General features: G+C 38.6%; 2 protein-coding genes across 2 annotated transcripts; both read left to right on the forward strand.

The window, feature by feature from the left end:
* The first annotated feature begins 35 nt into the window (after positions 1-35).
* Positions 36-15,220, forward strand: LOC127938729 (poly [ADP-ribose] polymerase 1). Its single transcript, XM_052535554.1, has 23 exons — positions 36-291; positions 1,047-1,209; positions 1,339-1,454; positions 1,549-1,763; positions 4,588-4,669; positions 5,344-5,460; positions 5,590-5,766; positions 5,862-6,033; positions 7,205-7,345; positions 7,573-7,815; positions 8,551-8,616; positions 8,712-8,844; positions 9,186-9,381; positions 9,710-9,838; positions 9,949-10,032; positions 10,152-10,274; positions 10,353-10,481; positions 10,581-10,679; positions 12,014-12,166; positions 12,508-12,635; positions 13,958-14,019; positions 14,131-14,245; positions 14,390-15,220. Exons 1-23 carry the CDS (start codon positions 169-171, stop codon positions 14,469-14,471), a joined length of 3,048 nt encoding a protein of 1,015 aa, XP_052391514.1. The 5' UTR covers positions 36-168; the 3' UTR covers positions 14,472-15,220.
* A 2,614-nt stretch (positions 15,221-17,834) lies between these two features.
* On the forward strand, positions 17,835-25,047 carry LOC127937987 (protein lin-9 homolog). Its single transcript, XM_052534345.1, has 15 exons — positions 17,835-17,957; positions 19,108-19,140; positions 19,236-19,327; positions 20,691-20,795; positions 20,885-21,015; positions 21,473-21,598; positions 21,763-21,920; positions 22,084-22,217; positions 22,303-22,428; positions 22,926-23,027; positions 23,114-23,194; positions 23,286-23,411; positions 23,570-23,752; positions 24,256-24,353; positions 24,483-25,047. Exons 1-15 carry the CDS (start codon positions 17,927-17,929, stop codon positions 24,586-24,588), a joined length of 1,632 nt encoding a protein of 543 aa, XP_052390305.1. The 5' UTR covers positions 17,835-17,926; the 3' UTR covers positions 24,589-25,047.
* Positions 25,048-25,162: the final 115 nt, after the last annotated feature.

Genomic DNA, 25,162 nt, shown 5'->3' on the forward strand with positions numbered 1-25,162 from the left:
TCGATTAACTAACCACTTTAGAGGAATGTAGACTCGATTGGTTTGGGCTGGTATTCTGCGCGGGTGCTTCTGCACGCGGGTTGAGCGCCGCTGTTGCATTGTAGTTGTTGCCCTTTCTGACCACAGTTAGATTGGAAACTTCTGCTTTTTACAATTATAAACGGAGGAATGGCTGATTCACAGGATGACAAGCTCTACAAAGCCGAATATGCGAAAAGCGGACGCGCCTCTTGCAAGAAATGCAAAGAAAACATAGCAAAAGACTCGCTGAGAATGGCCATTATGGTGCAGGTGAGGAATTGTGTGCAACTTCAGGCAATAGTAACTGATACAATAACATATGTGGTTTTGGAAATGCATTTGTGTTTTGCATTTATGTTCTAGGTGTAATCGATGCGATTGCATATAACTTTACAAGAGAATGTATTGATGTCATGAAATGAATCTCAGGCCCAGGAGGAGTTTAAATGGTGCACAGTCAAGGAAGGAAAGAATATTAGAAATCAGCTCTGAATTCCTATGGTCATCGGTTTACATTTGCTTTAAGTGATGTTTTGGGCAACATTAGCAAGAAACAAATGTAAAGAAGAATGTTGTTTTTGGTGCTTTTGATTTTGTGGGACTAATAAACACAAAACTGTTATATTAGCAATGCATTAATAATACAGTGAAGCCCAGTAAAAACGTGTTTTAAATGGCCAAGTCATGTCTGTTTTTAATTTTAGGTCTATGCATTTATGACCTATTAAACTCGTTGTTTACATTTGGTTGTTGTGACTGACTACTGAAACACCATAGACAAGAAAGAGCACTGTATTAAAAATGTATTTAAACCCTAATATTTGTTTAGACGTGATCTGTTAAGCTGTACATTTTCAGCTGTTATAGGACCGGAACTAACCAGTTTGGTGACCGCTGTGACGTTATGTTGTTATGTGCTTTCAGTTTCAGTTTGCATGCATTTCATGCATTGCTGCATAACACGGTTGCTGTATCCAGTTGGTTATTTCTTGTTTAATGGTCCAACACCTGTCTGTGTTCCACAGTCTCCCATGTTTGATGGCAAAGTGCCCCACTGGCACCATTTTTCCTGCTTTTGGCTCCGGGCTGCAGTACAGTCACCCTCTGACATATCTGGATTTACTGATCTCCGCTGGGATGACCAGCAAAAAGTGAAGAAAGCCATTGAGAGCGGAGGTGCTACAGAAGGTGATTTGTTAATTTTCCTTTTAACCTAAGCACAGATTTTGCTTTGTTGAGTTTGCCATATGGGCTGCAAAGTGGTTAGGCTTGAGTCACTAAGTCTTCATTAATTCATTGATCCTCATTGCTTTGCAGGGAAAGGAGAGCAGAAGGGAGCAGCTAAAGGAGAGAAGACACTGAATGACTTTGCAGTGGAGTACGCCAAATCCAACAGAAGCACCTGCAAGGGCTGTGATCAGAAAATCGAAAAGGTGTATTTTTGCATTACCTTTTGTTAAACAAATGATGCTTTTGAACACAACAAGTTAGTTATAAGTGTATCTGTTCTTCCCTGCTGGTGTTCAGGACCACATCCGTGTGTCAAAGAAGACGGTGGACCCAGAGAAACCTCAGCTTGGTCTAATCGATCGCTGGTACCACACGGGCTGCTTTGTGGGTCGCCGTGAGGAGCTATTGTTTAAACCAGAATACAGTGCCTCCCAGCTCAAAGGATTCGCAGCTCTTCGAGATGAAGACAAAAAGGAGCTGAAGACAAGACTTCCTGCAGTGAAGAATGAAGGGTGAGCTTGCAGTTTCTTATTTAGGTTGCGGTCATGTTGCATCAAACTATATAAGCACCGCTTTAGGATGCTTTTTGACTTGTTTATTCAGATTTACCAAAAAAATCTGCATAACTATTTATGTTTACTGGATAGGTTTGTGTAGCAATTTCAGCTTAAAAGATAGGCGTGCTCCAATTAATTGGCTACCAAATATCTATTTAAAAACTGCTGTAAATATTAATGTACCTACCAAATCTTTGTCGTGTATGTTCTGTATCATTGCTTTGAGATGCCACTCGTCACTTGATGTTCGTTGCCTATGTTCTGCCAATGCATTTGTCGTCGTTGGATCTACCTGGGGAAAGTTCTTGCACCCATTAGCAAAAGATGCCACATATATATTAATTTATTTTCTCTCTCCCCGTGTCACTTTTCACCCGTAGCTGTGATATGGGCTTTTATAAGCCTTTCATTCTAATGGGAAGAATGCTCTTGTTTGTGTTTGGTTAGCATAGTTTTAGACTTTAAATTGTACACGTATGTACACTTGGACACCCTGAAAGAGTTTGTGGTGATGACTGTACATTTAACTTGCTTATTACAAGACTACTTACAAATATAGACCCAGCTAACAAGTGTTATTATAGTATTGTTTCTATAATATTAAAGATAGTATTTATTGTCACGGGACGAGCACAAGACAGACACAGTGGGCGTGGCGTCAGGCCTCGGAGAGGCTTTTATTAACAGAAATCATAAAACAAAGGGAATAAAAGTGGCCAAAGGGGGAAAGTGTCCAAAATAACAGGGGATCTGGTGTCCTCGTTGTGCTGCGGGGTTTGTGTGGGTCGGGCAGTGTTCATCGAGGAAGGGTCCAGGCAAGGGGCGGAGTCCGGCGGCCGCACGCGCTCCCCTCCTTGGTCCGGGGCGCGAGGGGCGGCGGCTTCTCCTAGCGGCCGCGTCTCTCTCGTTGGCCGCGGCGCTGGTAGGGGATGGACGGCCCGGCATCCTGGCCCGTCGGCCGTGTATACGGGTGCGGTTCCCATCCGGATCGCGGGTCCGGCAGCTCACGTCTTGGTGGCGCGGGAGTCCCTCAACGCACCCTTCCTGGACCCACGAGGACACCAGTGTGCATGCACGGGGAAGAGACCGGTCTCCTGAGGAGAGGCGCGTTGGGCTTTTAAACAGCGGCGGTAATGAGGCTCCACTTCCTTCAGGTGTGCCCCATCACACGCCGCCAGCCCTGACTCGTCCAGCGCCCCTCCTCTCACACACCCACTCCAGTTGGGAGCCTGGTGAAGGGCGGCGATTTAGGACGGGGTGCCGGTGATAATCAGGGAGGAGGCAGCTGACTCGTCACATTCCCCCTCCCAAGCGACATCCCCGTCATCAGGGCGCCGCCCACACGGGAGTGCTACCATCCTCAACCAGGCTCCAAACGGTCGGAGTGGGCGGGGCTTCCTCTCCGGGCGGTCCTCCCTCTCGCAGCGCACCAGAGCAGGGACAGAGAAACCGGGTTTTAGTGACAGCCTCAACCAACCACAGGGTAAAATGACAATGGAAAAGTCACTTACCCCTTGTGTGGCTGGGAGGCTGTCCCCAGTTTTCCTCCGTCCCAGTCTGGGTTCTCACGAACGTTTGCAAGCGAGAGGGAGTGACGTCACCAGACGTTTCCCAACTGCGCTGTCTAGGCTCCGCCTTGCCCGCATTCTCCACCAGTGTCACGGGACGAGCACAAGACAGACACAGTGGGCGTGGCGTCAGGCCTCGGAGAGGCTTTTATTAACAGAAATCATAAAACAAAGGGAATAAAAGTGGCCAAAGGGGGAAAGTGTCCAAAATAACAGGGGATCTGGTGTCCTCGTTGTGCTGCGGGGTTTGTGTGGGTCGGGCAGTGTTCATCGAGGAAGGGTCCAGGCAAGGGGCGGAGTCCGGCGGCCGCACGCGCTCCCCTCCTTGGTCCGGGGCGCGAGGGGCGGCGGCTTCTCCTAGCGGCCGCGTCTCTCTCGTTGGCCGCGGCGCTGGTAGGGGATGGACGGCCCGGCATCCTGGCCCGTCGGCCGTGTATACGGGTGCGGTTCCCATCCGGATCGCGGGTCCGGCAGCTCACGTCTTGGTGGCGCGGGAGTCCCTCAACGCACCCTTCCTGGACCCACGAGGACACCAGTGTGCATGCACGGGGAAGAGACCGGTCTCCTGAGGAGAGGCGCGTTGGGCTTTTAAACAGCGGCGGTAATGAGGCTCCACTTCCTTCAGGTGTGCCCCATCACACGCCGCCAGCCCTGACTCGTCCAGCGCCCCTCCTCTCACACACCCACTCCAGTTGGGAGCCTGGTGAAGGGCGGCGATTTAGGACGGGGTGCCGGTGATAATCAGGGAGGAGGCAGCTGACTCGTCACATTATTTACTAATATTTTTAATATTAGCTTTCACTTTTATATTTGCAGCTTTTTAGTTTTTTTATATATATATTTATATTTAGCTTTTGTATTTCAGTTACTTACGGTGGCAGTATTGCTAATTAATTTTTTAGGATTGTTTTATCTAATATTTGTATTTTATTTTATTCAATCTTTATTTCAATTAAAAAAAATTATTTGTAATAGCTTTAGTTAATCATAACAAAGCTGTGTAGGTTATTACTTGCCTGGGTCAATGGTAAGTTGTACAATGTAGCATCATTATGCAGAAGAAATAGCAAGTGAAAGCTACAGCTGACCTTTCAGAATCCGCTGCAAAGAACTGAATTTTCAAATTATGTCCTTAGGATATAAATGCAACACATTGTGTTTTCATAAAGTGTTTTATGCTCATGCATCCGGTTGTTTTTTTTCTTTCTCAGGAAGAGAAAGATGGATGATGTAGATGGAGAAGTCTCCAAGAAACAGAAGAAAGATGATGAAAAACTGGAGCTGAAACTCAAGGTATGAGTTGTGTCTGATATCTTTCTTATGGCTAGGATTATTATGGATAACTTTTGCTTATAGTAACAAATGAATTTGCACCAATATAATGTAGAGATTTTGGTGCACGCTTTTCCATTTTTGCTGATTAGCCTATCTATTTATTATCTTAACAGGATTATATGGAATTACTGAATTTTTATTTGTTCAAATACACTTTATTATTTGCATTAATAAGTTATTTATCTAGTACCAGAAGAAACCTAAGAATTTTATTACCGGTACATTAGTTGTGCTATTTGTAGAAATGAGACTATGGTGTTTTCTCCCAACTTTTAAGTGATGTGTCATTCACCCATACTCAGAATTCGTGCTCTGCATTTAACCCATCCAAAGTGCACACACACAGCAGTGAACACACACACTGTGAACACACACCCGGAGCAGTGGTCAGTCATTTATGCTGCGGCGCCCCGGGGAGCAGTTTGGGGTTCGATGCCATGCTCAAGGGCACCTCAGTCGTGGTATTGCCAGGCCAAGATTCGAACCCACAACCCTAGGGTTAAGAGTCAAACTCTGTAACCACTAGGCCACGACATCCCCAGACTTTTAACTGATTGCTCTTAGTTTTTTTCCAGAAATTAAAAACTATATCAGTCTGAAAATGCTTTTGTCTGGTTCCTGATGTATTCTAGGAGCAAAGCCAGCTGATCTGGGGAATTAAGGACAAGCTGAAGAAATTCTGTTCTGTCAATGACATGAAGGAGCTGCTTATTGCCAACAATCAGGAAGTTCCCTCTGGGGAGTCAAATGTAAGTGTGAAAAACAGGAAAACTACTGACGTGCTGATTTGACCACTGTCAGTTTCAATAGCAGCATCAAACGTCATTTCAATATTTGTGTATCATTTCTCTAATGAAATGTGTCTATTTAATTGACAGATCATAGACCTGCTTTCAGATTGCATGGCTTTTGGGTCCTTGAAGCCTTGTGAGACTTGCAAAGGACAGCTTGTGTTTAAGAGTGATGCGTACTACTGTACTGGAAACATCTCTGCGTGGACCAAGTGTGTATTCAAGATTCAGACGCCTGATCGCAAAGACTGGGTCACTCCTAAGGTAAGCGCTGTAGATCTGTGGTAGTTGGGTATTCACATCTGCATGCAGGTGAATTTCAGCACCTAACATGTCCTGCAAATGTCATTCTTCCTCAGGAGTTCAGTGAGATTCCATTCCTGAAGAAGTTTAAGTTCAAACGGCAGGACCGTGTGTTTCCCAAAGATGCCCCTCCTGCAGCCCCCGCCCCTTCTGCTGCTGCTGCTGTGACCTCAGCCGGCCTGAGCGCATCCACTGCCACCAGTAAGAACCTCACGGAGGTGCCTGCAGGTCAGTGACTCCGAGAGAAACCTTGAGAAATACTGGGGCTTATTTAGTGGTCAATCATTGTAGGTTACTGAACAGTGGATACCCACACGAATAATGATAGCAAGGTAGATGCACACAAAATTAGTGAAATTATTTAGTTAAAGTTCATAAAGTAATTGATTAATGTGTATTTTCTGTTCAATTTGCAACAGTGTTTTAGGAATTGTATGTGCTTTTGTCACTGTTATTTTATTTATTTTAGTTTTAAAGCTAAATAGAAACATTTCTCATTTTTCTTTGTTATATATATTTTTTTTCTGATTTACTAGATTCATATTTTAATAGTTTTAACTTTAGTACAACATCAAATTTTATTTGGGAAAATAAAGAAAAACGTGAAAAATAAAAGTTGTGGACAATACGAGGCTACTGTGGCTGTTTTATTCATTTTAATAAATTACAGAGACAAAATGTTATTTGCATCTTGATGTTTCAGGGCTCCAGACTGGGCCTAAAAATAAACATTAGTTTGCTAGTTTAGTTTTTTTGCTGAAATTTGCAAGTAAGATAAAAAATGACAGAGACGTGTAAAGTTAAAGTGCAGAAAAACAGTGTCTTTTTCGTGCACAACTTGACCAAACTACAATATCAGCTGTGTGGACATTAAAAGTATCATTAACAATTCTCATTTAGAATCTGTACTGATTTGGCTTCTTGTTATCAAGCTCTTTAGTCTCTGCTGGTGTTTTCTGGTAATGTGTGAATGTGAACTTCCTATTATGGGCGGCAGTGGTATAATAAAAAAAACAGTGCTTTAAGCTAGAATAAAACTGATTTTTTTGTTTAAGAGAAGATGCTTTGATCTTTATTTTGGTGCATTGCACATTCAAAATATTCATACAGCTAAATATACTGTAGGCCATCAAATTTTTGTGAAAATCCTCAAAATTGCTGGTGGTGGCTGGCAACTTATTTTCAAAAATGCTGGCGGGGAAACATTTTAAAATGTGTTGATGGAAAAACGGCTGATCTCAAAATGGCCAGATATTGGACAGTTGCTTGGGTCTGCAGCTAGTTTTATTTATTATTCTCTTAAAAACTGATCCTTTGGCAAACACATTAAGTGGTTACTATTATGCAACGCTCTTTCAATTTTTATGAGTAAATTTTTTTTTCTCAACGTATTATCTAGACAAGCCTCTGACAGGACTGAAGCTACTGGCTGTGGGAAAACTTCGAAAGAACAAAGATGAGCTGAAAAATGCAGTGGAAGAACTGGGTGGAAAAATCACAGGCTCTGCCAACAAAGCTGCTCTGTGCCTCAGCAGCAAGAGTGAGTGATGTTCTCTGACTCTTTTCCAAACCTTAGTGAGCTCCCATGCTGTCCAAGTAGACAGATATTGTGTTTTACATGTTTGCAGACTGACTAAAATAAGTGATGCTCCGTACAAAACAAGGTGTGTTTGTTAACTAGGTGTCCTGCTTGTAGTTGCTGATTTGTCTCTTCCGGTTTTTCGTTAACTTGTTTATTTGTTGGCGTCCGTTCCTCTTGTATCTCAGAGGAGATTGAAAAAATGAGTAAGAAGATGGAGGAGGTGAGAGACTCAGGTGTGCGTGTGGTGGCAGAGGACTTCCTCACTGACATCAAGGGGTCCGGCAAGGCCCTCCAGGAGCTCATCTCCCTGCATGCCATCTCACCCTGGGGTGCTGAAGTTAAAGTCGAGTCCCAGGCTGCAGCCCCCGCCTCCAAATCCACTGGCGCTCAGTCCTCAAAGAGTACCGGCAGAGTCAAAGAGGAAGAAGGTAAGAGAGGCATTTCCATTTTCCTGAAAAACGTAGACAGAAAGAACAAATATTTGACTCCTGTATGCACCTGCATAAGATTAAATTTAATTACTTAAGTTTTACTGAAAGACTTTGAATTATATTAATAATGCATTTAAATTAAATAATAGTGTTTCGGAGTGAATCTTAATATGGCAAATGATTTTAGGCAGGATTTTATTAGGTGAAACATGTTAGGAAGTGATATGATTCAAATTATTATATTATAATGGAAGCACATTCACACATTCACTATTAACTAAGAATTCTTCCTGAACAAACTCTTAATTTGCTGCTCGTTAATAGTTAGTAAGGTAGTTGATAAGTGTAGGTATGGGATGGGTAAAAATAAGGGATCTAAAATATGGTCATGCAGAATAAGGCATCAATATTTGCTTTATAAGTACTAATAAACAGCAAATATGCTAGTAATAAGCAATTGTGTGTGTGTGTGTGTGTGTGTATATATATACAGTATATATTATCCACTTTTGAAAACATTAAGACATGCATTAAGAAATAAAATGTGTTTTTCTTTTGAAGTTGTTGTAGTTTTGTTCTAGGATTGATAAAACCTTTTTAATTGTCAAATTTCATTTATATACGTTCAATACATATATACGCTCAAATGCATAGACGATTTTTTATTTGTAAATCTTAAAAGGGATTGTTAGACACTTGCTGAATAACAGTCCTGTTTTCTTACTTCGGTAGGTGGAAGCAAATCGAAGAAAATGAAACTGACCGTGAAAGGAGGGGCAGCAGTTGATCCAGACTCAGGTGAGACGGACTCATTTTCCAGTCAGGATGTTCTGTTTGGATTTGTTCACTACACTTAGTTTGTGCAGTGCCTTAATCATGAATTGATTGCTCAGGTCTGGAAAACTGTGCTCACGTACTGGATCAGAATGGGAAGATTTACAGTGCCACACTGGGTCTCGTGGACATCGTCAGAGGGACGAACTCGTACTACAAACTACAGCTGCTGGAGGATGACGTCAAGAAACAGTGAGCATTTGGATTCCTTCTACATAAACATGATTTTATCCCAAACACAGAACTTCATTATTAGACAGCCAATTTAATTGTACAATATAGATAATCCATGGCAATTTCATACTGTATATACAAGTTTCTTTGATGTAATAGTACTTTGCAAGCAGCATTTTAACCAACAGCTGCTTCAAAACCTTTTTTTTTTTTTTTTGCAAATGTTTCCCATAAGGTATTTCTCTAATAAAAGTGTGAATTTAGGGTATGAATCAGTTCAGTTTACACTTTTTATGTGAAAAAGACCTTTTATTTATTTGAACTGATTTGTCTTGGGCATGCTTATGCTGCTTTTTTAGATACTGGGTGTTCAGGTCGTGGGGTCGAGTCGGCACCACCATTGGGGGAAACAAACTGGACAGTTTTTATGACAAGAACTCTGCCATGGACAATTTCTGCAGCGTGTATGAGGAAAAGACTGGGAATGCCTGGGCGTCCAGCAGTTTCACAAAATACCCCAACAAGTTTTATCCTCTAGAGATAGACTACGGACAGGTAAGAAGTGAAATCAAGCCAGAACACTGTTGGAAACATGAGAGTGTGATTTAAAAATTCCCTCATGCAGTATATCCAGGGTATGCAAGATCATGAGAAACCTGGTTCATAAAAAAATGGCATGTGTTAAGGAATATGATTTCAGTTTACATCTTGATATTTTTGATGTTTTAGCTCATTTTAAGCCTTGTTTTGTATTGTTTTTTTTAAATAAGTTAAAGCCATTTCACATTGGAAGTGTGCTAAGGCTTTCTACTGGGTCCTGGATTCTCTGATGGAGAGCCTACAAATATAAACATAGTGATAAACAAATAGTTTATGTACCTAGGACGAGGAGGCAGTGAAGAAGTTAACTGCGAGCGCAGGTGCCAAGTCCAAGCTGGACAAACCCATCCAAGACCTCATCCGAATGATCTTTGATGTGGAGAGCATGAAGAAAGCCATGGTTGAGTTTGAGGTGTGTTCACTTCTTTCTTTTCTTTTTTAGAAAATGTAAGACATGTAAGTGCAGTAAAATAGCACTAAAACGATCTACATTTGTTGTGGTCATATATTTCTCCTCTACAGATTGACTTGCAGAAGATGCCTTTGGGAAAACTGAGTAAGCGACAGATCCAGAGCGCTTATTCCCTCCTGAGTGAGGTCCAACAGGTTTGTCTTAGTGGTTCTGAAACCTGGATCTCAACCCTATATATGTATTAAAAGCCCAGTTCTTCCTATTTCAGTTTCCTTCATCCTAACGTCCTTATTGCTTTCATTCATTTCTGTAGGCTTTAGCTGATAGCGCAGCAGAAGCACAGATCTTAGATCTGTCCAATCGCTTCTACACACTGATACCTCACGACTTCGGTATGAAGAAACCACCACTGTTGAATAACACTGATTACATACAGGTATGACTTGGGCAACCATTTAAAAATTGTCAATGCAACAGTCTTGATGTGATTGCACTCAATTCTGTTGCATTTTAGCAAAAGGTGCAAATGCTGGACAACCTGTTGGACATCGAGGTGGCCTACAGCCTGCTACGAGGAGGAGTGGAGGACAATAAGAAAGATCCCATCGATATTAACTACGAGAAACTCAAAACCAAAATTGAGGTAAAATGTCTTTCACTGGAAGAACTGTGAAGTATCCATCTCTATAACCATGAAGTGGTCATGTTGTTGTAGTGATTGATACCGATGTTGTGTTTATAGGTGGTTGACCAGTCATCAAGTGAGGCTCAGCTTATCGTTCAATATGTGAAGAATACACACGCTGCTACTCACAACACCTACACACTGGATGTTGAGGAGGTGAGGTTAACCCTGTTGTTAACCCTACTGTATATGCATTATTTGTTTTGCCCCCACAATTATACTTACCAAACTTTTATTCAAAATAAATAAATAAAAAACTAAGCTTTTAAATGAAATCTTGGTAGGACATATTATTCGGGAAATATAGAGTGGTATTTATATGTATTTTATGCAATGAGTTTGCAGTACTGTTATAAAGGTCTCATTGATTTATATTCAAAGTTATCAAAATTGCATACTTTTTTCGACCCTATCAAAATCAGCAGCTGCACAAAATGAAATATTTTTGCTCAATTTTTGAGGAAAACATTTCTGGACTTTTCTCCATATAGTCGGCTTCCAACGTTGACCAATGGGTTGGAGGTCCAAATTGCAGTTTCGGTGCGGCTTCAAAGGGCTCTATACAATCCCAGCTGAGGGATAAGGGTCTTATCTAGCGAAACGATCGGTCATTTTCTAAATAAAAAAAACAAACTTATATACTTTTTAACCACAAATGATCCCTTTGAAGCTGTATTGAAACTGCTTTCAACTTTCAACCCATTGGTCCCCGTTGAAGTCCATTATATGGAGAAAGAGTCCTAGAATGTTTTCCTCAAAAACCTTAATTTCTTTTCTACTGAAGAAAAAAAGACATAAACATGTGACATGGGAGTGAATAAATTATCAGGAAATTTGAATTAAAATTTGAAAATGAACTTATCTTTCTTTTAAGGGGTTAGTTCACCCCAAAATGAAAATTGTCATTAATTACTCAACCTTATGTCTTTTCAAACCCTTTTAAGACCTTCGTTTATCTTCGGAACACAAGGTATTTTTGATGAAATTGGAGAGCTATCTGACCTTCCATATACAGCGACGAAACTGAAATGTCGAGAAACAGAGTTAATACATCGGTAAAATAGTTCATGTGACATCAGTGGCTCAACTTCAGTTTTGCGATGCTACGAGAATACTTTATTTTATTTTATTAATTTTTTTTGCGTAAAGAAAACAAAATTTTTTTTATTTACTTAACTATTCTTCTTCCCCGAATTACGTTGACTGTTCTACTGATGTATTCACTACGTTTCTGAGTTTCATATTGCGTTGCTGTCTATTGAGGGTCAGATAGGTCTCCGATTTCATCAAAATATCTTATTTTGTGTTCCGAAGATCAACATAGACCTTGCCGGGTTTGGAACAACATGAGAGCGAGTAATTAATGGCATCACTTTCATTTTGGGGTGAACTAACCCTTTAACCACTGCTTCATAAATGAGTTGAACCATAGCTGTAAAATAACACTATTATCTGTTATTACTATTACTACTGCGTTTTTGTATTGTTAGATCTTTAAGATTGACAGGGAAGGTGAGTCCCAGCGTTTCCGGCCCTTCAGAGAATTACACAACCGGCAGCTGCTGTGGCACGGCTCCCGCACCACTAACTACGCTGGTATCCTGTCTCAGGGTCTGCGTATCGCTCCTCCTGAAGCTCCAGTGGTAAGTGTCTGCACCTTCATTGACATTGGCTGCTTCTCTCTGGAAAAAAAAAAAAAAGAGCATGCAAAAACCTTTGTTGATTTAATTACTGTAATGGAGCAGTTTCTATCTTCTAGTGCTCATGAATGTTCTTGATATTTACAAGAACATTCATGAGTTTTGCCAATTATTGTAAACTTGTTGCCGTTTCTTCAAAACATGTTTTATTTAAAGATACGGCAGTGCCAAGCATTTTATCCTCTGAGGTCACATTTCATGACCCCTTACGTTGACATTTGACACACAGGCAATAGGACTGTACTCTAACCATATCTGTTCTGGTTATGTGATTTTTAATACAGACAGGTTACATGTTTGGCAAAGGTGTTTACTTTGCTGACATGGTTTCGAAGAGTGCAAACTACTGCCACACGTCTCAGGCTGATCCTGTTGGCCTCCTCCTGTTAGGAGAAGTTGCCCTCGGAAACATGTAAGAGATGCTCCTTTTGTCCTAGTTTCAACATGACTACAGTTTAACAAGTTAATATTCTAGAGTACAAAATTTGGGGTCAGTAAGAGAGAAAGATATAGATATAATATGTATATTTATTATATATATATATATATATATATATATATATATATATATATATATATATATATATATATATATATATATATATATATATATATATATATATATATATATATTAGGGCTGATCATTTAATGTGTTCGATTAATTAATTATGGAGAACAATAATGCATTAAAAATAACTCGCCCCAGATCTACCTGGATCATCTGTCATTTCATACAGTCGATTAATGACTAATATGAGGCAGGGCAACAACTTACAGCGCAATGGAGCCTAAAATACAAAGTACGGGGCAAAACACCCGTTTGAGATTGTGACTCATATTTGCATCACATACAGTAGTTAAAAAATATCAGATGGAGCACACGAGTGCAAATGTGATACTCATCTTTTATACAACAGTTCATTATTTTAGACACGATGTTGTCTGTTTTGCTCAATTTTGCCAACAAGAAGATAAAGACAAAGCAGAACTGTTCATTTCCGTTTTGAATGAATTTGGTGAACCATTTGGCGCGTTGAACCATTGGCTACATTGGCTTTGAAGTGGCGCTGCACAGACCGATCGGTGTGTGACATCAAAGTATTGCGAGAGCGATTCAAAAGCACAAGGAGTCGTCTGCTCTCTAAGCTCATGCAGTTCTTTGATGTCACACACCGATCGGTCTGATGGTGATGATCCGCTTTGAGTTGAACAAGCCTAATGATTCAATGAACCATTCGTAAAGAACCATTAACTTCTCTCCTGAATGAATCAGCCATTTGAACGAATCAATTGAATGAATAAATGACTTGATGACTTAATCATGAAGACATTTACCACAACCTACTGGCAGTTTTAGTTTATTATTTAGAGTATCATTATTTTTTTTATTATTATTTTCAATGTTGAAAATATTTCTTAATATTTTTGTGGAATCCACACTACATTTTTCTCAAAAAGTACAGCATTTATTTTACATGGCTTTTGTAATAAGTTACAAAATAAGTTTAATCTTTTTAAAATTTCTTTTATTTTGCATTTAATAAATTTGTATTATTACTATTTGTATTTTTTTTTTTACTGACCCCAAACTATTGAACAGAAGTGTATGTCAGCAGTTTGAAATTAGTAAAAATATATGCAAAGTATATTTGCAAAATGCACTTTTTTGATTCATTCTTGTCATTTACTACTCTAAAGATCTGATTGTGTTTTTTTTCTTCTTCTATTCGAAGGCATGAACTGAAAAAGGCCTCACACATTACAAAGTTACCAAAGGGTAAACACAGTGTAAAAGGTAAGATGGCTCTTCGTTCAGAAAGATACCTTTTTAAGCTGTTGTTTAAAATGTTCAAAGCTCAAAAAGTACAGAAGTTTCTGACAGAAATGTTTTAATGTCTGAATGAAGGTTTGGGAAGGACTGCTCCAGACCCAAGAGCTACTGTATCTCTGAATGGAGTGGATGTTCCTCTGGGCAAAGGCATCAACACAAACGCTGAAGACACAAGTCTGCTCTACAACGAGTATCCTTTTGTTTTCTGCATTGTTCATTTTCCTCCTTGCTGTTGTTTATCTGTTGTTTTAGGTAAATGTAAATCTCAACTATATTTAGACAATTGCACATTCACTGTCTTTCACAGTTTCCCTTGACTCTAACTTTCCTCCAGGTACATTGTGTATGATATTGCTCAGGTTAACCTGAAATACCTGCTGAAGATTCGCTTCAACTACCAGACCTCTCTCTGGTGAGACAGCAGATGAGATCTGTCCAGGTGGACAGGCTTTTGGACACCACTGAAGCCCACTGCCACAGCTTTAGCACCAAGACCAAGCAGCATATGGGTTGACAAATGATTAAATCGTTTCTCTAGTGCTTCGGCAGCACATTTTCTGTTGCTCTAATCTGTTAGTTTGGAGTTAAGTGGCTATACCTAAATCGTATTACAGCATTGTTGCAAATATTGCATAATACAGAACAGAGGATACATAATCACAGAAATGAGTGATCTGTGGAGATCTTGCTTCTAAGCTACCAATGATGATAGGTAGACAGTCTTCCATTTGATTCAAAGGCTTTCTTTGTTTAAATAGTTTTGCTAAACCTGGAATCAGGTTAACGGTTACATATCTAGTGTATATTTTTGTTTGTCTTCTTGATATAAAAAAAGAGAGTGTACGGTTTTAGAAAAAATGTTGTAAGCTAGCAAATAGCCTGCCATAAGTAAGTAACCTTTTACTAGAATTGCCAATGTATGGACAGATGTTTTGTATGTTAAATCTACTTTCCCAGTTTTGTTATTCAGTTTGAAGTCCTTATCAAAATGTACTCTGGCCAACTAAAATGGCAATGAAAACTAAAAGCAATGGCGGCTGCTGTACTCGTGCACTTGTAATCTTTAGTTTTTTGGTAAATGTTGCTCCACTACGGTTTTGTGGCAAGAAGCTGCTGCTGTCCTGACCGATGTCTTTGCATCATAAATAAAACCGTTTTTGGCTTATGTTTGAAGCTCATTTATTTGTCAGATGCTTCTATTCAGTTTCACAAATAATTTGTGTATGAGACAATCCAGAGAAAAAAAGATTTTTATTACATGGATATTTTAACTCAAATGTACCAAACCAGCTTATTTCTGTACATTTATAAATAAAATGTATCAGGACTTCATATTACAGCATTTGTTCTGACCAAATCTCTATGAAAAAGTTTTGTATATAAAAGTTTTTTTTTTTTTTTTTATAAAGCTATACACTATTGTATGTTGTTGGATATTTGCATTTAAATCATTTGACTAGTAAAGTAATCTAACTAATTATAGCTATGATCCTGTTTGAAGTCGCACAGTAAAAATGTTTATATCTTCAGGAACTATAATAAATGTAGATCTAGATTAACAAAAAAAGCATCATGGTACTATGGTTTTAGCAGTGTTGGGCTCATTACTCAAAAATTGTAATTTAATACGCCTTACAAAAATATTATTTACATCCCCTGAATATAAGCATTTCCATATTCCTAGCTTGCATGCTACACTGGTGACGTCATGTGTCTGTGCGAGCTGTGAAAATTATGAAGATAAATCTAGTTGTTTGATTTAAAATCAGTAGGAGTTTAGGCATCTAAACTAACAAGCTGCTAATATATGGTAACTGTAATATTACTGAATTCTTATTAAACTACTAGTTACTACAAAATGTAACAAATTTTTACTATGTTACTGTGTATGTGTGTCTCTGACACGAATGGAATTCATACTTTTACCTGTGGTAACTACGATTTTGCAACAAATTAACTTTGGCAGTGGTTCAAGGGTCAAAGGCCCATCATATAAGCTTTAATATATCCTCTGGTATCTTCTGCTATAAACCTGCTTATTTTCAAACTATTTTTATTAACAGAAAATATGACCGAGTTTCCGCGGGGTCTTAAAAAGTATTAATGATAAATCAATTTAGAAAAAATAAAGGCCCTTAAAAAGTATTAAATGCCATTTGCCAATGTATTACATTTCGTATCAGCTTTTCATTGTGTATATTTTCCGATTTTTGTGTTCGCTTCCGCAAACATTCTAATATTGTATATATTATCCGCGCATTATGGCGCCGCTGTCAGTATGTGGGTATTTAAATCCTTTTGAATGAACGCTCGCAGTCGCAGTTCACTTTCACTTTCACTTTTGCGATCACGCGCACACTGTGTGAAGCGAGCACACGACACGAGATATTTGTATTAATGAGCTCTAGTTCTGTTGAGGGGCAAATCCTCCAACATCTTGTCAGTCATCTCTCCTTACCTTTGACCCGTGATCAGTCAAATCTGACTACTGCAGCTCGTGTTGGATGGAGGGTTGTTGTTGTTATTGTTTTCCACGAAATTGGGCTGCTTTAAAACTGTTGCCATGGGTTGATTTTCCCCAGTCGGTTAAAGGTTTGAAATGCTGTATGCATAAATTACATTTGTTTGAAATGCTTGTACTGAAACATTGTTGCATTCTACCTGTAATAAAACTGTGCTAAAATGTTTTGGGCCACACTAGTAGGAAGACATTTTTTGAGCTGTGTTTATGAAAAATGTGCATAACAGTGACTGTAAAATATGTATTTTAGGGATGCAAATAATTTTTTATATTTGGGACATGGTAATTGCACTACTTTGGGCTGTTTTTTTTTTACTGGCATGGGATGTACAATTAAAATGATATAATAGTTGTGATCATTACTTTACCTTTCATGATCATTCAGACTTGATCATGGGCAGTGTTACTGACACTCTGTCAAGTCTGAATCAAATCAAGCACTCCATAATCACAGGTAAACTGTGTGATCACTCAGATGTTTGTCATGAGAAGAGTTCCACAAAACACCTATAGTTTGCAGACAGTTATAAGAGTTGATGTGACAAATACATCTCTTGAATATACAGTGTGAACTCATTGCCCATTAGCCCGGAGAGCTTTATTTCCCTCCTCAATAAGTTTTGTCAGTTGTTTTATTTAATGGTCTAATTCTTGTTTCTTGGGTTGCATTGGTTAGTCTCAATTCTCTTGTGCTTAATTCCCCTCTTCTGAATTATGTTGCATTGATAAGGAGTCATCACAAAGTAAGGCTGTTTAGTTGTGCTATCTTACAATCAATTTATAGTAAATTAAGTGAAAGTGTCACCGATGTAACCGATTAAAACATGGAGCGGTGATGAGGTCTTACAATGTATGGAAAGGGTCTTAAAAGGTATTAAATTTAACTGCATGATTTCTGTATGAGTGTAAATATGTTAAATTAATTAACTACAATTATTTTGTTATTCCAGCAAAGTATTCCTTAATAAAACAATTGTTCAGAATAATGTTTTGTAATGAAAATCATTTTTTATATTAAAAGATAAATAAATAAAAACTCAGTTTATGCCTTAATTTTACGTTTTTAGTCAGAATATTTTAAAATAAGAAAACTGAAGTCATCCTGAGGTTCCCTAATGGGCCCAACACTCCTGGTTGTGAATCAGTAAACTACGGCAAACTTTTCCAAAGCCTTTCCCAGTACTGATGTATTTTAAGATTCTTATTTCGTACCACGTTACCCAGGCTGTGCATGAAATCGCAAATATTTTGATAGTTTGTGATCGCAGACTGGAGTGTTTGAACTGCCCTCTCCGTCCCACAATGCATCGCGGCACTCGGCCTTTGAAAAACCGGCGCGGCTAATTCAAGATGGCGGAGCTCGAGCAGCTGTTAGACGAGAGTGAGTAATAAAACTAACTCCTCACTAGACCTTTATAACACTCTTGTCGAGCTTGTGTAGAGTTTAAAGGCGCTTTATAACAGTTTTTGTTTGACATAAATTTAAAGTGTTTTTCATTGTTGTGAGTGGTGTTAAAATAGACGCAAAGTTATTAGCGCTGGGGCTAACGTGCTAACAGTTAGCTTTCAGAAGCTACTACTATAAATAAATATCATACCTGAAGAGGTTTTCGCTTAACAGTCATTTTCTAATGCCTTATTTTTAACTAAAACTAATCTTAGGGTTGAAAACAGTAGCGTGGTGGTTAAATACGGACAGAGCTTAACTTCACGGACGTTTTTATGGTAGAAACTCGATGACAGCTGCTGGGTTTTGTTGTTCTTGTCAGTGTCAGTCTGATAGTATAGTAAAATACTCTCCATATAATAAATAAACACTTTCCATATGTCCACCGCACTCTTCCTATGTTAAAAATACACTCTCTATATGATGCAATGCTGGTGTCTAGATTTTAACTGGTTCATCACAATAAATCTCAGTAGATTTTTTTTTCGCTGACACAGATTTGCTTTGTTTTTATTGCATTAAGATTGCAAAGGATGCAATTCCTCATCTGTGCTGTTCGATTGTTTCTTGTTACTATTATATTATAATTACTACTGTTAATATTTGCAACAATGGCAATACTGCAGTGTTTACATTTTGAACTAGAGCAGTGATAAAAGACACGACATTGTAATATAGTCAGTACTATAAGCAGCTTATGTTACAAAGAGATTATTTGTGGTTTCTGAGTGGATCAGTCTGGTTAGTTATCCAAGTTAATATATATATATATATATATATATATATATATATATATATATATATATATATATATATATAATTTAAGGTTGTTATAGTAACTGCCCAAAGCATTGTTGGAATTATTATTATGCAGTTAAGCTTGTTATATTATTACTTTTAGTATCTTTGTGAAATGAGGTTAATATGAACTTAATAATGACCTATGCCTTTGCCCTAGGTGTGTTGCATAATTTTAAGATTTAGACACTTAATCATACCTTACTTTTGAAAATGTTATGTTTTGATATATATATATATCTCGAAGAAGAAGTCCATTGTTCATCAATTGTTCTTTTGTCTCTAGGCTCTTCAGCTAAAGCCCTTGTCAGTTTAAGAGGTAGGTCAGTCTACGTTTGTGACACCCACAACTAAAGCACTGTAAATTGTCACAAAATGCTGAGGCTTTACATACTGCACTGTTGTTTTCTACAGAAGGAAGTTTGTCTCATACTCTAAATGAAAAGAACAATTTACCAAAATCTCAGACCACCAGAGGACGGAGCAGTTACGTTTCTGTGGAAACGGTAAATTGTCATTAATGCTTCATACTTGTACTGTTTGCTGCAATTCCAGGTTGGCTTGTACCACCATGTTTAATTTTTGATGGGGATGAAAACAAAGCTGTGAGGGCACAGTGAGTACAATGCATTACAATTGGATTGTACTGTTGTTTAAAAACATAGCGATTGTTAAAGTGATTAAATGATTAAAAAAAAAAAACTCAGTAAAACTGTATGTTAGTTGTGTAAATTTTGTGATCTAGGACCCTTAAACAGCATTTGTCATTGTAAACATGGTTTAACCATCACAGCTTCCTTTTCATATGCCTTAAATTCAATATGGTGCCTAACCTGACTAAGGTCTATAAGGGCCTTTCACACCGCTTTAGTTCCAGAACTAAATGTACAGTACTGAAATACTGGTACGATTTTGTGCAAACTATTTCCCAGTACCATTTAAAGGGTTGCATTCGCGCCAACCATGTGTACTTGGATGTGACGTAAGACATTCAACAGCAATGTCATTTGTGCGCGGCGTTCAATGTTAACAAAGAAGAATAACGTTAACAACAGGAGGATGGAGGACGCTGTGATCAGAGCTGTGTTTTTGTTGTTTCTCGCGGGTTTCACAGTAATTGAATGTTGAAGTATAAATAAAGCATTTAAAAGAATGGAAAGGAGGATTAAGAATCTCCAGCGACAACTGGCAGTGCTACATTTGCTATAAGTTTCTGCACTGTATATTTATCGCTGTTCATCATACTTGTGAAATAAGTTGACACAATGTTTACAGTATGTTACACATCGTTTTAAATAGGGGTGCATGATAAATATCGGCCGATAATTAATGCACATCTCATCAGGTGCATGATTTCACATAGAGCAGCTGTTACTACACAGAGCCATGGTTAACTGACAAGCTGCGCAAAATCTATTCTGATAATGAATGTGGATTTGTGCAGCTTGTTACTCTGTATAGTAACAATTGCTCTATGTGAAATCACACACCTAATGGAATTTACCGCTGATTAGAGAACCGGCTTTACTGACGAGATGCGCAGTAATTATCGGCCGATATTTATTTTGCACCCCTAGTTTTAAATAATTGCGGGTGAGGGCCTTTTCGAACGCGTCTGGCCAATCAGTGTCTACTTATGTCTCCATTAGTACCGGATGTCCTGGTTAGACCCTGCTCCGGAGTAGGAGCTAATTTGGTTCTCGAAAAAGGCAGTCTGGTACTAAAATCACACCCAGTTCCTGTTCTGCGAAAACGCTCAAAAGTGAAAAGTATGAAAAGGTTCCTGCGGTTCAAAAGGCTCTTATGGTAGTAGTTTTGTGTCTGAATGTTTACAGTCCCTAAATGTCTCCTGTCTGCTTTGCCTTTCAGCCAACAAGGAGCTCAAAGAGGAGTCGACTGTCGTGTGAGGATGAGGAGCGGCCGCTCGCCTCCAGATCTCCCAGGAGAAGCCAGAGGGTCACCACTGTGCCTCAGGTGAAGGAGTTGTCCTGGATGCACTTTCCGAAGGATAGATTAATCTTTTAACATAAAGATCATTGGTATTGAATGTTTGCCATTTGCAGAAACTTACAAATGTTACAACACCAGACAAAAAGGCTTCACAGAAAATTGGACTGAGACTAAGAAACTTGCTCAAACTTCCTAAAGCACACAAATGGTGCATCTATGAATGGTTCTACTCAAATATTGACAGGTATGTTCTGTAGACCATATATTTTCAATCACTTTGTGCAGTTTTTATGTTGTTAATATTCACGTTATTATATTTGTATAATTTTGAGTATTGGAAAATGAGAGTAGTGTCTGCCTTCCATAAATATGAGATTGCATTTCCATTATTAATAGACTATTAGTATAAATAGACCCAGTAAATGGGCCTAAACAGTCTGCTTGGCTAATTAATTTTTTTATTAAAATATTTATTGCCCCTTGTATCAGTTCCAAAATCTTCTGATAGTCTTGTCATTTTATAATAAAAAAATGTCTGCGTTCAAATTTAGTAAATTCTAGATAAAGATTTTGTAAATAGTATTATGTATGTGTCATTTGCTAACTTTAAATTACATTAAGTATATATCAGCATTGTATTGGCATATTGCTAGAACGCTTATTTATTTATTTATTTATTTTATCTTTTTCATGTTCTTCAGGCCTTTATTTGAAGGAGACAATGACTTTTGCCTGTGTCTGAAGGAGTCTTTTCCCAATCTAAAGACCAGAAAGTTGACAAGAGTTGAATGGGGAACAATCAGAAGACTTATGGGCAAACCTCGAAGGTTAACTGACTGATCACTTTTAACCTTGCACAGTAATAAATGTCCATAACATCCTCATTATTAACAGTTATAATATGTATGAGTATAGACTGGCACATAATAGATGGGTTAGAATGCCGATATCTTGGATTCAGATGTTTGGACTTATGTCATGTGTTTTTCAGATGTTCCTCAGCATTCTTCGCCGAAGAGCGAATGGCTCTGAAACAGAAGAGGCAGAAGATGCGTCTCCTGCAGCAGAGGAAAATCACAGATATGTCTCTATGCAAAGACCTGCCAGATGAGATCCCCTTGCCCTTGGTCATTGGCACCAAAGTCACAGGTGAAGATCTGATTATACACGTTTAATATCTGAGCAATTCAAGATAGATTTGTTTTCAGATTTTGAGTTGAGTAAATTGAGTTCAAAGATTTTTTGGTTAATGAAATGTTTTGAATGAAAAAAAAAAATATATATATATTTTGTATTTTTCTTTAAAATGTAGCTCGTCTTAGAGGTGTCCACGATGGCCTGTTTACTGGTCAAATTGATGCAGTAGATACCAGTGCAGCAACGTATCGCGTGACCTTTGACAGAAATGGGCTTGGCACACACACTGTTCCTGACTACGAAGTGCTTGTAAGAAAATGTTGTTTCTGTTCATAAAAACAGTAAAGTGTCATTTGACTTGAATTGCTAAAACTGCCCAATGCTTTCTCTCCAGAGTAATGAACCTCATGAGACGATGCCCATATCAGCTTTTGCTCAGAAACAGCGGCCACCTCGTTTCCAGAACTTTCTGACCCCACCCCGCGGGTCTTATCCCGGCTCAACCCAGTCCATCTTAATGGTAAAATGTTTTTTGAATGGGGTGGTTAACTGGCATGTGATTATCTTGAAATGTTTTGTGAGATCCGTTCTGCTAAGATTGCAGGAAACATAGACAAAAACCATGCTAAGTGCTAATAATAAAGTGCAGCAACCTGTGGTTTGTTCCAGCCACAGTGTTTTCTTTGGTAAATAACTGAGTATGCAACCATTTTAAGAGTCATTTAGAAACCAAACACTAATTTTTTTAAAGAGTGTTCTCTTTAGTCTGTGTTATATTAATAATAATGGATATTGTTGGGCCATTTATACATTTTAGTGTTTTATTTAAGGATATTGTTGTTTTTGATATTATGACAGTTTTGGAACTATGCAGGGTCACACTTCATATTCAATGTAAAATCTGGGTCCTAAAGCAGAACTAGTTGAGAATTAATGACATGAATGATAAATGTTAAGTAATAATTGCACTAAAGTGTTCAGGAAAATAATCATAGCTTCTTCTTGCTCTGTTCCCAGGATAATGACCCTCTGTTCAGTCAGTCCCCCTGGAGAAGTAAACTAACAGGAACTGATGGAGAGACACTGGGTGGCTTTCCTGTCAAATTTCTTGTGCAAGTGGTGAGAATTCCCATTGCTAATGTTGTCTGTTTACTTGGCATTCACTTTACACAGAATTTCAACATTTTGTTTTATGTTTCTGCTAGACACGCCTGTCCAAAATCCTCATGATTAAAAAAGAACATATAAAGCATTTGAAGGAGATGAACACAGAAGCTGAGAAGCTGGTAAGATTTAAAGTCACCTGATGTGGTGTTGTTTTTGTGCATGTTCATTCAGTATTACACTATGCAACTGTTTCCACTGTTTTGTCTGCAGAAGTCTTATTCCATGCCGATTGGGTTGGACTTGCAGAAGAGATATGCCACAACAGTCCTGGACCTGGAACAGCTTAATAAAGACCTCAACAAAGTCCTTCATGAAGTACAGCAGTTTTGCTATGAGGTACTTATGTTTCTTTTATTCGCCCTCCGACATGACCACAGTTTTTTTTCTAGACCTTCAGTTCTGGTTTTCTTCAAAAAAAATCCTGGACATAAAGCATGCATTTAAATTCACTTTCACCCATTTCCCACTCACTTTGCATGATCTTCCCTGTTCAGCTGGCTCCAGATCAAGGCATGCAGCCTGCAGATCAGCCCAGTGAGTTGCGACGGCGCTGTGAAGAAGAGGCGCAGGAAGTTGTGCGTCAGTGTAATGCATTGCCTGAAGGAGAACAGCGTGTCCAGAACCCCAGCCTCACCCAACTCGTCTCTCATCTCACGGCACTCCTCCTGCAGATCAGGGTACCAGACTAAACAGTTTACAAAAACAGAACGTTTTTACATTTTCTGATGGGAAACATGCCTTATCATTATTAAAGTTTATTTTGACCATGCTATTTAAATAATTGCGCATTTTCTTTTTTCTCTGAATTCTGAGTTTGTCTCGTAATTCTATCTTTTCTTTGCCACAAAAAAGAAAAAGTAATTGTGACCTTTTATCTCACAAGTCTGACTTTTTTCCTCACCATTCTGGGTTTGTCTCATTCTGACTTTTTTTTTTTCTTCTAATTTTGAGACAAATGTCCAAAGATATTTTTTTTAATTCCCTGTCTGAAATAAGCATTAATGCATGTACAAAAAGCACGGACCAGGATCTTGTGACCTAGAACTACCATGATGAAGCTTGGTCAATACTAATTATTTAACAATTTAGCCAAGTTGTTCATCCAGCTCTGTCAAGCACTTTCAAATGCCACAAGTTCACATGCACATGTACCTCACATTTCTCTCCTTATTTAATGCAGTGTTTAGCCGAAGGGGGAGACCTAAATTCGTTTGAATTCAAATCGCTCACAGACTCTCTGAATGACATAAAGAGCTCAATAGATGACTCCAACCTCAGGTAATATATATTTGCTTGCATTTCTCTCTCTTTTCCTGCATTCATATTCTGTTGTTATTTTTCCCATTTTAAAAGTACTAGTTGCGCTGTGGAAGGAATTAATCATCTACAATGATCTCTTTTCTGCAGTTGTTTTCAGGATAATGTGGAGATCCATGTAGCACATATACAGAGCGGTCTGAGCCAGCTGGGTAACCTCCATGCTTTCTCTGCCAACAACACAAACACAACGTGACTGAAATAAACTTGCACACCTCCCGGGAATCCCATCTCATATCAGACAGCAACTCACCTCTTCAGTTCACCACTTTGTTATTTTGTGTTCATTCTGAAATAACAGTAACTTTACCTGCACAAGCAGTGCTAAAATTCCATGCCTGAAGACGCCAAAGTTGTCTGAAGATTTTCAACTAGCTGGCAAAAAAAAAGTAGAGTGTGAAGTTGTTTTGTAGATGTAACTGTTTTACATTATTTCAGATGTTGCTCACACTCAATTTGGTGCAGTTTGTTTTGACTGAAACTGTTTTGTGTAATTTTATTTCCTCTGTCTCTTTCACCAAGTGCATAGCTTTGAGTGCCCTGAGAGATGAGGTACTGTTCTGTCTGTTTTAAACTGTTCTGTATGTTTTAAATATGTACATTGTAGATAACTGTACAGTTCACTCAAACTATATCAATAAATTGATCATATATAGGGTAATGTGGACATTTTTTGACTTGCCAGATTTAGGTATTTTTGCAAAGCTACCAATCTGTTTATACAAGTCCTATAATAGACAGCTGTGTGGAATTAAACAGTTTGTCTTGTC

Source organism: Carassius gibelio, chromosome A20, assembly GCF_023724105.1.
Source record: "Carassius gibelio isolate Cgi1373 ecotype wild population from Czech Republic chromosome A20, carGib1.2-hapl.c, whole genome shotgun sequence".
NCBI lineage: Eukaryota > Metazoa > Chordata > Actinopteri > Cypriniformes > Cyprinidae > Carassius > Carassius gibelio.

Bases quoted from the DNA above. Each gene is read 5' to 3' on its own strand.
- LOC127938729 (XM_052535554.1), top strand. From the start codon at position 169: ATGGCTGATTCACAGGATGACAAGCTCTACAAAGCCGAATATGCGAAA. The intron at 292-1,046 runs GTGAGGAATTGT...TGTGTTCCACAG, and splicing joins GAATGGCCATTATGGTGCAG to TCTCCCATGTTTGATGGCAA. The intron at 5,767-5,861 runs GTAAGCGCTGTA...ATTCTTCCTCAG, and splicing joins AAGACTGGGTCACTCCTAAG to GAGTTCAGTGAGATTCCATT.
- LOC127937987 (XM_052534345.1), top strand. From the start codon at position 17,927: ATGGCGGAGCTCGAGCAGCTGTTAGACGAGA. The intron at 23,412-23,569 runs GTACTTATGTTT...TTCCCTGTTCAG, and splicing joins TACAGCAGTTTTGCTATGAG to CTGGCTCCAGATCAAGGCAT. The intron at 23,753-24,255 runs GTACCAGACTAA...TATTTAATGCAG, and splicing joins CACTCCTCCTGCAGATCAGG to TGTTTAGCCGAAGGGGGAGA.